The 14644-nt window shown below is 42.4% G+C and overlaps 3 protein-coding genes across 3 annotated transcripts in view; 1 reads left to right on the top strand and 2 right to left on the bottom strand.

The window, feature by feature from the left end:
- Positions 1-160: 160 nt before the first annotated feature.
- Positions 161-1145, bottom strand: LOC126559253 (uncharacterized). The gene is made up of 4 exons (XM_050215382.1): positions 956-1145; positions 770-846; positions 515-671; positions 161-300 (listed from the first exon to the last, which is right to left on the bottom strand). Exons 1-4 carry the CDS (start codon positions 1143-1145, stop codon positions 161-163), a joined length of 564 nt encoding a protein of 187 aa, XP_050071339.1.
- A 4538-nt stretch (positions 1146-5683) lies between these two features.
- LOC126565145 (uncharacterized) lies at positions 5684-6390 on the top strand. Its single transcript, XM_050222295.1, has 3 exons — positions 5684-5989; positions 6069-6213; positions 6302-6390. The coding sequence occupies exons 1-3, from the start codon at positions 5684-5686 to the stop codon at positions 6388-6390; spliced, it is 540 nt and encodes a 179-aa protein (XP_050078252.1).
- A 1054-nt stretch (positions 6391-7444) lies between these two features.
- LOC126557350 (serine proteinase stubble-like) overlaps positions 7445-14644 on the bottom strand; it is a 50081-nt gene continuing 42881 nt past the window's right edge. Inside the window, exons 9-10 of the mRNA XM_050213079.1 lie at positions 7675-7824; positions 7445-7583 (exon numbers count right to left, since the gene is read on the bottom strand). Of these exons, the coding sequence (XP_050069036.1) occupies positions 7449-7583; positions 7675-7824 (285 nt within the window). The 3' untranslated portion in view covers positions 7445-7448. The remainder of the gene's footprint in view (positions 7584-7674; positions 7825-14644) is intronic.

Here is a 14644-nt window from a genome sequence, read left to right as displayed (position 1 = left end):
TTTCGCATCACATACCGACGACACAGACGATAAGTTAACCTTCAAGCACTGGTGTAGCAAGAGCCATGTTACTCGTATATATCATCACACGTGGTGTATGTCCCGGCTTCACTCATCCACACGAGCAGTTTCCTTCGCCGGATTGAAACTAGAACACTTCTCATAAGATAAATCCACCCATACTCAGCAGCATGGAACCGGTACCAGCTTCCACCGTTGTCACCTGCTTGCGCTTCGCACGTTCCTGGCGTATAGCTTCGTAGGCTCCTCTCGTTATCCAAACCTCCATCGCGAAGTAAACTTTAGCGTTGTTTTTCCGTGTGTGTGTGTGTGTGTTGTGAGCGATACCGGTGGGAAGATTAACGGTCACGTGCCAGCCATATCGGTAGGTGGAAAGCAGGTAGAGTAAGCAAATAAATCACTTAACGTGAAGACTAATTTACCAACCGAAACCATCATCCGAGAATGGCAAACACAGGCCACATACGTAATCACACACATCATGCATACATACCGCTGCTTAGTATCAGCACGACACCCCAGACGGAGAGCAGTGTGGTAGAGTTGACCGCTCCACGGAACGCCAACAGGACAACCAGCCAGCAGTAGAAGCAGAATGACATATGGAACCACAGGTGTAGCCTGTACAGCCTCAGGAGAAGAGTTTTCCTCTGTGTTATGTCAACGAGTTTTCGGTGAGATGTAGGTAATTGTAGACAACGGTGTATAGTGTTTGCTATTGTATAATAACAGCTTGCTTGCTTCTTACCATGCATATCGCTACCAACAGCACTAATGACATGAAACAATCCAGTCCACTGGCGGCCACCAGAAAGGCGTATGTGTCTATAATGGGTACCAAAATTTTCATCCATTTAATTTATGTGGTTTTTTGCCGTATTAGTTGGTTGTTATAAAGCTTAATGAGAAATCACAATCACTTAAATGCACTCACATTGATTACATGTTCCATTCGGTATGGTGCTTTCATCTTGATCATCGAATGTGTCACTTCCGGCGGTACAGTTGTCATATCCAATAATTCGACTGGCACGTTTCGCATTCATTATGGCCGTGATTGACATGAACAAATTACAGCCCGCGTAAAAATAACACAACGCTTTAAATGTCGTACCGGAACACATTTTCAACAAGTCCGGGGTAAAGTTTAGGTCTAAGTTGAGCTGGAGACACAACTATCTCACAACACCAAGCACGGCAGAAGACCGGTTAAAGACTGAACAACGAAACCAATCTCATCCCGGCAACGATCACATGTAAACGATCGCAACCGTATGGAAATCATCATCAACAGTATACGATCACATCCAGCCCGGTTTCCATCTCAAGCATTCCATGACCTAGAGACAGACTTCGGCTTACACGACTTGCGGAGGGATTGTTTATTTGATGGAGGTTGGATCACAACAAGTGTGTGTGTGTGTGTGTGCGAGCGTGTGAAAAATTACGAATGAAAAGAATTTTCCCACCCATCATTTTGGGAGGAAAGATTATGTGTCCTATTATCATTTGTATACAAACACGAAAGGGAAGCCCCAAACTCTTCAGTCGTTCTATTCCACATGGCAAGTGTTTGGGTTACGATTGCGTTCGAAATGATCGATTGTTTCAAGCGAAATGAATTCATGAAGATAGATTGCTTGTGCTTTTGCACGCAAGATAAACAAGTTAGTGGAGTTTTTAAAGCAAAAACCTGAGATTAGTTCTACACCTAAATGTGTGTGTTGCTGATAGTGACGACGTATTTTCTACGTGAAATTTTGTTGATTGAAGAGAAATATTGATAACGGAGACCATAACTTCTTCTTTTTATTCTTCTTGGCCTGCCCGCGGTTGAGAGTATCTCGATACCATGGCCGGTTTATTGAAGAAACTAGGACCAGAGCAGAAGACCGCCATCTACGGTTTCAACCGATCTCCGACACTTGATCCAGCCAATGGACTCGTTGTGCTGTTTTACGACTAATGTCTCCTGGTGGGGCATGCGTTCAGCATCCTAATTACGTTTGGCCTCAGGCTTTGACTACCGCAAGGATATCTGCACTCCCAATCAGCTAAGCTAGCTTGTGATTCATTCTCTTTCTTCACACGCCCTGCTCGCACACACTGCCCAAGAAAGTCCTTAGCAGCCTCAGTTCGAAAATGGCCATTGGTGTCCTCCGTCAGCACAGTTCAGGCATCATACCCACAGAGGACTATCGGACATATCAGTGTGCAATAACTGAGTTTGTGGAGCCCGTAGTAGGTCCGATTTCCCTAAACATTGCGCCTTCGGAAGCTTATACGATCGTGCGAAGTTAACAGAGCTGCTTTACCACCTCGAAGTCGCCGCCGTTTACTGATGCTCTGCTTCCGGGTCGGGCTCTATCATGATCATAGTTACCGGTAGGCCTTACTTTGTCTTCGTCGCATCGATTCTCAACACACAGATGTCCTTCCATTGATGCTAATGTTATGCGCGATGTCATTAAACAGGAGAGTTCGTCCTCTTGTCTCAGACCCCTGGGGGATGCGAACGGTTCCAACAGCATGTTCGACACTCCCATGTTCAACAGTCGTAACAGCTTCCCAGGAAATCGGTACGAATGCATGGCGTTCGATAGTTCAGAACTGATAGCTCAAAATTGTTAAAAATTTTACTTTCGTTTCAATTACCAAAAATACAGCCTTAATTCTATAATCAGCTACCATGGATAGGACCATGGATAGGACCATGGATAGGACCATGGATAGGGCGGCCCGGTGATGTAGGCGATAGTGGCGCCGGTCTTCAAACGGCAGGACCGGAGTTCAAATCATATCCGGACCGTCTCTCGTAGTGAGGTCTGACTAACCAACTACGTGGTATTGGCAGTCTAGAAAGCCATTTCGATGGCCGGCATGACCTTAGAGGTCGTTATGCCAAGAAGAAGAAGGATAGGTCATTTGTGTATAGGAGTGGGTATGTTGTCGGATTAGAAAGGAAATATCTTTTGATCTGCTCATCGTATTTCCATAGAATTTTCAAAAAATACGAGCGTTTGTTTTGACTAGCTAATAGTATTTTGTTGAGAATTCAGAAAAATATTTTTCTATTTATTATTTTTGATTGGATAGCTTATAACAACTCCTATACAAAATTTATTGTATGCTCCAATAGTTAAAGCAATTTAGTAAAATAAAAGCATATTCAAAAAATGGAAAAAATAATCCTAAAGCTTCAAGTCGATAGCTACATTATATGTATCCAACGTTAGTAAGTAATTGATTCAATGCCATTGGCAGTTGAAATGGTAGTTTAAAGGAACTTATTAAAATGTTTAAATTTTTGAAATGAAAGTATAATTATAATAATAAAAGACCATATACTTAGGAAGGTGTTGACTAATGATTAACTTGATCAATAATTGATTTAAATGATGATTTATTTTACATTGAAATCAGTTAAAAGAAAAGACAATTGATACATCCAGCTATTTTTTGTTGTTTTTAATGCCGTCTTTGCATAATTTATTTGATGATTCTGGATTGAAAAATTCATTTGTGTCGGTTAAATGATGATGCGAATAAATGATGCAATTTATTCGCTTTAAATGTAAGGCAGCAAACAACGAAACACGAAGCTACTGTGTCTCATGCAACTGCAAGAGTGTTTGTAACGAACCGCCAAAACGACGGGTGTCTTAATGAAGATAGTGCACAAGAAAAATTCCAACCCGCCACCCCATCCTAATGCTCGGATGCCTCGCCGCAAAGCAAAATGAACCGAGGCATTCGAACAATTTATGCCATTTCCTTCCCTCGGTTTCCGGATTCGCACGAAGCAGTGTGCGGTGGGTGTGAGGTGAAGAAGACAACCTTCCGGAGGAGGTCACAGAGAATCGGAAAAAGGGCAACCGGGATCCGTTTCCGTTAGACTAAAATACATTTTGCGAAAACGTCACCCGCCTTCCATGCCTTCTTTCCACTGTTCTACGCTACGTTGCTACATTGCTTCAAGTTCGGAATGGTTTGAGAAGGAAAATGCTTCGGCAGTACATAGTTGTGGGCAAGCCTACCGCCACCAAAGCCGTGCCTTCTCGTGTCGTAGCCTTCCTTCGGTTTGGGTTGCAATATTGCAAACGTACCTCTCGCCCGAAAGCCCCAAAACCGCTACAATAAGCAATAACGACTTAACAATCTTTACCCTATGCCATCCGTTCGCCATATCGTTCGATGTCCTTCACCAGCGCACGCTTGCTTCTCTGCCGCCCGGAAAATGCAACGGAAACGATGCGGAGGAAGTAGTTGCCGGTGAGATCTTTCACTGTAGGTGTGGGTCCCCTCCTGCTGCCGTTGTTCAATCGAAAGGCAACGAGACAAACTTCAATCACCACCACCACATACATATACAGGGGTTTGCACAAATGAAGGCTTCGTTTGCCCGGGAAGTCCTTGGTTCTCCGTTTGCAATGTTAGCAAAGTCTACCCGAAAAACGGCCAACTCGAGAACCTGTACTATGCAACCGGTCGTGAACTGGTCCTGGAAAGTACATCCTTGCGCGGGAAAGACCTGGGCGGGTTGTGGAAGCATAAAAACAATTTCCCTCTGCCGGATGCCGTCACATTTCCGCCAAACTGGATGCTGCTGCAAATGTGGTAAATGGGGAGAAGTGAAAGTGGCAGATGTTGGACTGTTAGTTGGCTCACAGCCAATGCGAGCAATTGCAATCCCCAAAGGGGGAGAAAAAAAATGTTGGAAGCTAAAATAACGCTGGTAAAACGGTTTTATTGCCTTTCTTCGGGCCCACTACTGTACCGATCGCCGGTTGGGGTTGGATCAGCTTTCCTTAATTGTGTGGCATGAAAAGCGGAAGGCAAGCGGGGAGACTTTAAGTGAAGCTTCACAATCAACCCACAAAATCCGACGTGCCGAATCATAATGCAATTCGATTTTTGCAAACGTGCGAAGAGAGAGAAGTGTTGCTGCCGATCCGGTCAGTCCGGATCCGGTCTGCTTGCGTTTTAGTGCGGTCGAATGTGCTTTTTTTTCACTTCTTTAATTCATTTCCATCATTTAATCTTGTTTTCTTAACTCAACACAAAGAAATAAAAAGAAAAAAAACAGCCAAAGCGAGATGGAATCCATTACGTACCACATAAATCCTTTCGCAAAACCATTTCATCGTTTGTCCAGCCGGTTAACAAATGTGTAGAACCAGGAGAAAAATGAGGGGAGGGGGGTGAATGAAAGAAAACCCAGAAGTGTGACAACTAATAAATTTTCGTAAAGCTTCTGTAAATAACATCCCGTGGCAAGGGAGGAAAACAATCGGCCGGAAGCACACAGCCACGAATGAAAAATGGTGTTGCATTAAGAAAAAAAAGGGACCGTCTTCCTGTAAAGATAAAGAAAAAAAAAGCTCTTTGTTTTTGCGCCTTCGATTCTAGGAAAGCTCCAACCACCACCAGGATGGTGCAGGGAGGGTTAGGCAGTAAATGGTAATCTGTTTATGATGGATGTTAAACGGGATTTTAAAACATTTTTTGTTTGTTTGAAAGCCAATTAATTTAGATTGAGCTAAAACCGGACAAACTAATACGTAACAAACCCTCAAACGATTCCTAGTAAGCGATGCTATTTAAGCTGTCATCGCAGTTCGGTGTGCTTCTACTCTTAATTGTCAAATTGGTGGTTTGCAGAATGTGTACTCGCGATTGTTACCGTCTGTTTGGGTATTTTCTTGGTTTTCTGTGGATGGCCAGTTCCGTGTACTATACAACCGAAACGATCGAACTACTGAAGCTGATGAAGCTAAGGTGTGATAAGATACCAACCAGAGCACTCGATACACCGGACGTGGGGCCCGCACGATTGCAGTTCAGCGATGCAATGATTGGCAAGGTGTGTGACTTCTACACTCATCTGGATGTGTTTATGCCGTATCACATAATAACGACGATCATTAAGATGATGCCCGGTATTTTGCTCGTGACGGGAATATACACGGTAATGACTGCCTTTCTATGGGTGAAGAAATATTTTCCACATTCTGTCACGTGCTCCCTTTTTTTTACGGGTTTTACAGAGCAACATAACCTTGGTGCAGGTATTTGCGTTGTATGGCATTTTAGAGGAATGCTTTTTTGTGATTGTGTTTTCTAAAATATTTGCCGTCCTGCAGTCGTTCGATCTGAGCATATGGATCTATTGGATAATTGTGATATTTTGTGGTAAGTATCCGGCAGCTTATCGGAAGAAAAATAATTCATAAATTACCTTTATATTTCATTTCTTTCCTATTTCATGAAACTATCTCAGTGAAGCTTTTCTTCTCCATTTGGATACTGTTAGGAGTGTACGCGGCAATCAAACCACGAACTGCAACACGTAATGCACCTCGTGTCTGAATGCACCAGGACAAGAAAAACACCACCAAAACACACACACACACACTCTATACGCAATAGTGCAATACGTTTCTTTGGAAATTAGAATATTATTTACTAGTTTACTCTTCCTCTACTGCTGTTCGGGGCGACAGCGACATAAATACACCGGTATGTTGTGAAGTAATAATAATAATAATAATAATAATAATAGTAATAATAATAATCAGCTATTAACAGGAATGCCATTGTGAGCACGACGATCACGAATAACGTTATAACTTCCAAGAAAACAAAAAAAAGCACAATAATAAAATAATAATATTAATGAACATATCTAGGGCGGATGGAATGCCTGGTGCTAGAGCTAGCTGGCGATCACGTGTGTAGTATGTATGTACAAATTAATTTACCTTTCGACCGTCGTGTTTTCTCTACCCTTGGTTATTCGTTTTATGATTCGATTCTGCCGTAGAATATTATTTACACTATGGAATGTAGCAGCAGTAGTAGTAGCACCAGTTCTTACAGTCTTCCGATTCTATATATGCATCCTATTACTGAGCACAGCAAGGCTCAGCCATATTTACACATTTCATTTTTCATCGCTTGCCATTTCACTAGAAATACTGGTTGCATATCGACTGCCAGCTTGCTGCCCTGTTGTTCAGTTTTTATTTTTCACTCGGCAGTGTTGATTTGTTAAGCTTTGCTATATGGAGTTGTTGTTATTTCTTCGATTTTAACAGCATTTTCTTCTAAGCTGCTAGTTTTTTTTTTGTTCATAGTAGTTAAAGTTGTCTTTAAATAAAGCTTCTTAATGTTAATGCTATCTCGTGTTTTCTCTATTTCTTCATTGCCCGCTTTTCTTTTCGCGTATCGTCTTATTTTATCAAAGCTATTTACACTCTTGCTCGTTTAGCTTCCACTTTTTTTCGGTTCATTTCTCTTTTTCTCACACACCGAGAACCCGTACAATCACCCGTGCGTGTGTTTCTGTTCCTTTTTTCTGCACATTGTCCGTCGTTGAGAGTTGCCAGCCAGCATCGGCAACATCGGTGCTAAACACTGCGTGACTATCACAGAACAGTTTCCATGATCCACGGCACAAACTTGGATATTCGCGTACAAACACCCGGTAGGTTCGCTTCAGCACAGCCAATTCCCCACGATATGATGCCCGCCAGGAAGTAGTGGCCATCCTTACCTTTGACCTGTGGAACAGTACGGAACGTTGTTAAAGCATCAAGAACGAATCCGGCTACTAGAGAACCCACGTACCACCCTCGTGGATCATATTCTTACCTGCAATGGTCCACCCGAATCTCCCTGGCACGAGTCCTGCCCGCCCGTTTCATGCCCGGCGCAAAGGAAAATGTCCGGAATGAACTCGTGCCGGCCGGCGCGCAGAAACATCGATTTGCACCGGTCGTTGCTTACGATCGGAACGGAAACCTGCACGAAGAAGAGGAGCAAAAGAAAAGGATATCGAACCAACCAAGTGAGCAGAGAGTGGCAAATAATGGTAGAAAAATGCATTCCTATGAATAATAAACGGCTCTCGCATAACTCAAGCACCTCGGGAGGGTTGGCGTTCAATGTGCCAATGTGGAGGAATCATAAGAGCAGCATGAAAAGTTTCACGGTACGATAAGGCAAACAGGAGAGAAAGAAAAATAAATACTTGGAAGAAAAAAAAGGAGCGATAAATATGTAACCATCTGCGGGGTTTTGTGTTGGCATTCGTTTTTTTTCGCTTGATTTTTGTTTAGCGGTTAGTGGCTAGAAAAAAAGCTTCTAAAGTCCGCAAACTTTAGTGAGAGTCTGATTGGGGTAAAATTTACTTTCATGTTAGCAATATGGGTAATCGGTAAAACCACTTTTAAGGCGACCAAGCTTTACACAAGAGAATCTCCTATCAATTTAATGTCCTTTCCCGAAAAATTGTTCCATTATTCAGCTCATTTAATATCTTTATATTGCTTCGTTAAATATTCCAATCAATCACGAGCGATCTCACTAGCAACTAATGAACTTTTAATGAAGCTTTTTTTCTCTCTCTCCCCCCCCTCCCCCGAAAGCTTCGTTCCTGCTGGAGTAAGTAACGAAAGACGATGGCAGAAAGGTATCCATATTGGCAAAAACTTTCCATCCCCCTATGCGCCGAAACCGAATGCTTCCGGACCTTCTACGAATCAATTAATTATCAATGAACAACGGCTGAAACTATCAATGCTTAATGCAGACAGTTCGCACAACCGAGAAGCTTTCCATCATCCATCGCCATGCGTTAGCCGGTGCAAACCATCCCCCCCCTCCCACCCGGGCCACCGGTCACCAAATCACCATGGCGTCCTTAATTAGTGTTCCTTGCTGCCGTGTTTCATATGTTAAGCCCAAGGCGAAACTTTTTAGCCGGAACACACCACTACTTTACTGCACCGCGACCGGACACACCAACACTGGAGGCTTCTCGGAGAAACTAATACTTTGTGTGATGGTTTTCTGGGGAGGAATTTAATACGACCCTGGTTGCCGAGCCGGAAAAGGGTTGCACGTTGTTCACGCAAAGTGCTTGGTGTTTGAAAGGTGGCAAATTGATGCCAACGGTGTTGGTGTCCGGATGTGTTGTCCTGCTGTCAAAAGCGATGGACGATGGGGGATGGGACAAAGGACGTAGAGTGTACTTCCAAGTGCATTATTTAAGAGAAATGTTTGATAGGACATTGGATACGTTTCGGACTTCAGCAACACCTTTTAAAAACGAGAGGAATATGCACTATACTTAAATAAGGGTTCCTTTCTGTTTTCCTCAACACCACATGCTTTCATTGGAATTCATTTCTTAAATGGTGAAATGAAGCATATACGAGCTTAAAGGAGCAAAACCCCACTTTAACAACTCTTACGGGAAGCATATAGGACGCTCACCAGTAAAATCACCCTGGTTTAATCTCTGAATGGAGAATGGATCATCATATGCGTCGTATCATTCATCCGTCTACGTCCTTAGGTGTCCTATCGTGCGATCCTGCAAGTGTAACGAGCGACCAAATAATCCACCTAGAAAAGAATGGATAAAGTTTTCGCACCATCTACGTTGGTTAGAGTCGAACGGAACACAATACGCGCCACAAAACCGCCTTCCATCCCAAAAAAAAAACAACCAAGAAATGACAAATCTTAACCGAACCGAACCATCCTGCCGAGCCCTCATGACAAATGACAGTTCGTTTGTTCGGTTCTTAAGGCCGGTAAGCACCCGATAGCTATAGGACAGGTGCTCGTCGGGTGGGAATGTGATTTAGTCAAAATCCCACAAAACCCGGCTGCCGTATGGAAGGCAAACTACTGCTTCTAATCTGTCTAAAATAGAACAGTCTCAAAGTCTGAAACTGGCAAGCATTTCCTGTGCTTCCGCTCATCTCGATGACTATTAAAAGTTTGCCAGTGACACTTGAGGACTAAAACTGACTTTTTGCCCGAAGGATGATAACGATAAAGAGAAAATCGAGCGACATGTTGATAGTGTCAAGCAACACTGTTGGCAATAGCAAGGTGTTTCTCACCGGGGGTGAATCCTTGCCACTTGGCTTTGCCGTAAGCGAAGCCAGCTTTAAGTAAATGAAGAAAAGTCTAGTGCGGAAAGATTGATTGCTTTCGGATGGGTGAACAATTAAATCCTATTTCTGTATACCATTCGATCAGCACCAGTTCGCAGTAGTTTGGTACACTGTATCAACTGGAAGATGCGCGCATGTTCCTCTCCCTAGAAAGACTGATTGCCGTTCACAAAAGGCTGTTAGATTGGTTATTTTGTCATCCATCTCTTAGCCTTCTTCAGCAGCTATCAGAACGTGCTCTTCCTCGTAAAATCGATCAAATGCGTCATTTATTTGTGGCTTTTTGAAGGCCACTTCCACAGTTGCCTGGAGCATCGATTTAATCGACTTTCTAAAGATGATGTCAAATTCAATCAACTAACACGGAATAACAGATATCGATAGAATTGTTGCGTTGTTTTCAGTTCCCTTTTCACTTTGTTTGAGAATGATAAATGGGCTGCACTGAAAATGGGGTCAACAATGCCCACTTTTCTGACTCGATAAATGTGCACCCACATTTATCATCATCAATTAGCCGACTAACCAAAAAAGGGAAAGCTCTTTATGGGTCTCGCGAATCGATTTTCCGATGCATTAAAGTGTCGAAAGTTAGCTTAAGATGCATAATTTTCTTTAATACATTAAAGATGATATAATTTTCGAATTATTTTTATTTCGTACTGACCGTAAATTTTCAACACAATTTTTACGCGTCCGACGAAAAACACTACAAAATGTTCAATTTTCTTCCGAGCACCATCAAATGGCAGAAGCAAAACATTTCGCATCTCGCTTAAACTGGTCCATTTTTCAACTTTCCATTTGTGTGTTTTCGGTGTAGATTGTGTTGTTCATGTTTTGCTTTTATTTTAAAAGGTTTCTACCATCATTGCTCTATCGTGCGCTCCGTTGTGCTCTGGCAACAAGAAACCATTTCTTCGAAGAAAGAAAAAAAGGAAAGCAAAGGAATCCTAATGTCTTCTGCCGGGAACGCGTGTTTTGAAACATCGTACCAAACTACACTGAACACCACCGTTCCCTATTATCGGGCGTTTTTCTTTTAGCTTTGCCGCATCAAATCTTCCTGGTTCCTGGGGGAACTACTTCACGCGTAGAAAAACACCATTTTCATGCCATTTCGATCGTATTACATTGATAGACGGGTTATCACCATAACACACACATATGGCTCTCTCAATGGTGAGACAATTTTCCAACATCGGCAACACAAATCATTCCCAGTCTTCAACCTGTCCGAGAGGTTATTTTTTACTATTTCAATGCCAAGGATCTCCCGGTGGTTTCCTCCAGGGCAGGGAAAACAGGGATTTTTATCCGATATAGATGGGTTGACTCACTCGTCGTTTGTCAAACGTTCCTTTTTCGGTGCAAGGATGATAAGATTTACTCTCGTTTCTTTGAAAATGGAGAATTTGGCATGCAATATGGTGCGGATATTTGCTTGAAATATATCTCTCCCCATTATGTACACAGCCATAAATTCTGCTGCATTATTGTTCAGCATTGGCAAAAAGAGGGTTATTTTTAAATCGTTATTGAAATGCCCGGTAGCATTGGAACCATTTGTTATGGGGACAAAAAAAAAAAAAAAGAAATGGACAAAAAGAACCCTAAAGAATGTCTCTTTTCTTGTGGGTATTTTAAGAAATGTGTACCACCGATTGAATGTATTTGATCAGTAGATAGCTCCGTTCGGTGGTAACTTTTAAAAGTTTCCCGTTCACGGCTAGCTTCGCGTGTCACTATCACACGTCGTTGTCATAAGCTATTATGCTTGCTTTACTTCTGAGGTATTTCCGAGAAACGTTACCTTTCTTGTGGGAAGTTGAAAATTCCGTCGATTTCCCCGCCATCTCGCAACACACCCAAAGAGCACGGTGAGTCAACTGCTGTGCCACAGGATGTGGCTCCGCGTACGTGATAATATCTATTTCACCTTCGCCTCAAGAAATGGCCAAAAAAGGTGAGTCTATTCCAACACCGGATTCGACTTACCTTTGCCCAAAGCTACGAAAGCAAATGGAGCCCAGCAACGTGTGCTAACGGAAACAGAATTCCTGACTGGCTGTGGGCAATTTTTCTTATCCATTCTTCAAATTCTATCCTCGGATCGAGCTTCTCGTCCACGTGGTATGGTGTGATAAAAAATTTATTGTTATGACGTGCAACGGCAAACGGGATTTGATTCGTCTAATATTTTTTGAAAAATTCGTTGAGAAAAAAGGACCAGAATTGCCCTTACTTGTGAACGCTTCACACTCGGCTGTCATCCGCCTGGAGGATTAGCCCTTTTAATTTAGCTAAATGGAAGTCTCCGAATCTTAAAGGTGCTCTTACTCCGACTCCCCAAAAGCAGATTGCAAACCAGATTGATGTTCAGCTTAAAATGGGCAAATAACTTTCCCACAGCATTGTTATCTTCCACTTCTCTGAAGGATAATAACGAGCAAACCGCGACAAATTTCCCGACCCCTGCTCGATCGCTTGACATTCTTTCAACACCAGCGGTTTAAACGCTTTTTCGCAGCGCACTTGCCGAATCTATTCCATTTCCCTTTAATTATCATTTCCACCACAACGGCAACCACTTATCACGGCGGCAGTTGGTTAGGGTGTCAAAGAAACTCGTCCGGATCTCCGAAATGAAATGGCGTTAAACAGCCTTCAGGGTACTTTTGTAGAGTGAGAAACACTTGAACACAATCGCTCAGGGCTTTCGTTGTCTTTCGCTTTTTTTTTTGTTTTGTTCGGTGACTTTACTTCGAGAAAGGAAGGAATGCGATAGAATTCGATTGGTGGTGCTAATCTTGGATTATGGAGCTTTTTATCGCCAAGGCTACTTTCTCACGCGTTCTTTATCAGATTTGAAAACCTCAATCAGTGACGCTAACGGTTCGGCTGATGGCTGATCATCGGTAAAGTTTTAAGAACGTCGTTATGTGTGTTGCGTTAAGTGTGAGACGCTAGGCTCGTAAGCGTAAACCCGCATTAATGTGGTTAACTTGTGATAAATATTGAAGCAGAGCAATAAAGAACAAGCAAAAGGCATGTTTATTCTTATCAGTGACATACATTGTAGTTATCGGAGTTGTGGTTTATCCGATCAGTTTTATCAGATCAGTAACATTGTCGGGGAAAAAAGGAGATCCTCAAGTAGTTAATAATGGTTACTGATGGGAGTAAATCTAAATTCTTTATCAAGACAAAACATTATATAAAAATGATGTATCAAATTAATTTAATCTCAACTTGGCTTAAATTCTCCTCCCCCAACATCTCCCTAATTATCTAATTGTTTGTCAAATAGATGATGAAAGCTATACTGTTCTGAGATCGTGACACTTTAAAGTTTCTTAACCTATTCAACTGCTTTGCTTTGTTCTTATCCTTTAATCTATCCTCAAAGCGTATCACAATCATTCAGGTATAAAAGAGTCGAGTACAAAAAAGTGCTCTCATGCAGACAGTGCAAGAGATTGCACGATAGCCTCCTTCAACTGTGAACGCTACATCCATTCAGTGAGAGAGTTAATAAAGCTAAGGACGATGGAGATATGCATACCACACAACTTCATCATCATTACCACAATCTCACGCGATGGAGTGTCATGTTGCTTCAGCAGAAGCTTAATGAGCAAAAAGAATTTATTCATTTCCAGTCGTACAAAAAACTTTTGCCACGCGCCTTCCAGTCCAAAAGCATGTCACAGTTTTCTTTAGTATTTACCAACCAATGTGCTTATTCACTTGCTTTCTCCTGTTGACCTTTAACAACGAATGAACAATTGATGTACCCTTGCGTGGGCAGGAAGCCAATCACTCCGAAAAAGTTAACCGATGGCAATGTTAAAAACGGCTTTCGTTTTCGGATTGTTCAACGAAAGGGTTGACGAGCGAAAGGGAATTGATTACAGCACATTCCACAGCGACAATATGATCCCGTTTTGTCGTTTGAAGAAACGTTTGAACTGCTCAAAGGCTAGAAAAAGCGATGCCGTAACGAATTTCCATCCCGAAAAAAAAAAAAACCATCCCCGACAACAAAACCATTCTTTTGCCGTTATCGGGAAACTGGCACATAGGCACATCAGCACAATACAAAGCGTACAACTGCCTTGGGACGAGAAATAAATAACTAAAGAGATGCTGCACCTTAACCGTGGGCCCATCAGGCTGGGCGGGAGTTGCGGGGGACGGTAAAAAAGGGGGAAAAGAAATTTTCCAACGATTGTTCCAACAATCTTTGACGATGAAAGAAGAACGCGGCTTCGAAGCTCGCTCAAAAGGCTGAGCACGAATGGGTGTTTTCTTTGGTGGAAGAATTTTACTCCGAATGGAATTTGCTTTGCCAAAGAACCCGGCAATGTGACCCGATCGAACCGGCTGCAAACAAATGAACGAACGAAGCGATGATGGGGGTAAGAAATATGAAAAATGCAGAGTGCCGGAAACGGAACTGGCGTACGTTGGTTGGAATGTTTTATAGTAAATACCAGAGCATCATTTTAACCTTGGCCAAAACTCTCATGACGAATGGTAGTGAGTTGGTGCTGAAATGTCAATGAGGAAAACTCATCTCTGTTGCAGCTACTGCAATTGCTCAATGATGTGTATGATTGAAGTTCTAGCTCATAGTCAGCTAAAACAAC

Source organism: Anopheles maculipalpis, chromosome 2RL (genome assembly GCF_943734695.1).
Source record: "Anopheles maculipalpis chromosome 2RL, idAnoMacuDA_375_x, whole genome shotgun sequence".
Classification (NCBI taxonomy): Eukaryota; Metazoa; Arthropoda; class Insecta; order Diptera; family Culicidae; genus Anopheles; species Anopheles maculipalpis.
This window is presented reverse-complemented; position numbering and strand designations above follow the sequence as displayed.

Excerpts from the sequence above, each read along its gene's own strand:
- LOC126559253 (XM_050215382.1), bottom strand. The coding sequence starts at position 1,145 with ATGTGTTCCGGTACGACATTTAAAGCGTTGTGTTATTTTTACGCGGGC. Across the intron at positions 847-955 it reads GAATGGAACATGTAATCAAT|ACACATACGCCTTTCTGGTG; the intron begins GTGAGTGCATTT and ends TACCCATTATAG. Across the intron at positions 672-769 it reads TGTTGGTAGCGATATGCATG|AGGAAAACTCTTCTCCTGAG; the intron begins GTAAGAAGCAAG and ends GACATAACACAG.
- LOC126565145 (XM_050222295.1), top strand. The coding sequence starts at position 5,684 with ATGTGTACTCGCGATTGTTACCGTCTGTTTGGGTATTTTCTTGGTTTT. Across the intron at positions 5,990-6,068 it reads TCGTGACGGGAATATACACG|AGCAACATAACCTTGGTGCA; the intron begins GTAATGACTGCC and ends CGGGTTTTACAG. Across the intron at positions 6,214-6,301 it reads GATAATTGTGATATTTTGTG|TGAAGCTTTTCTTCTCCATT; the intron begins GTAAGTATCCGG and ends AAACTATCTCAG.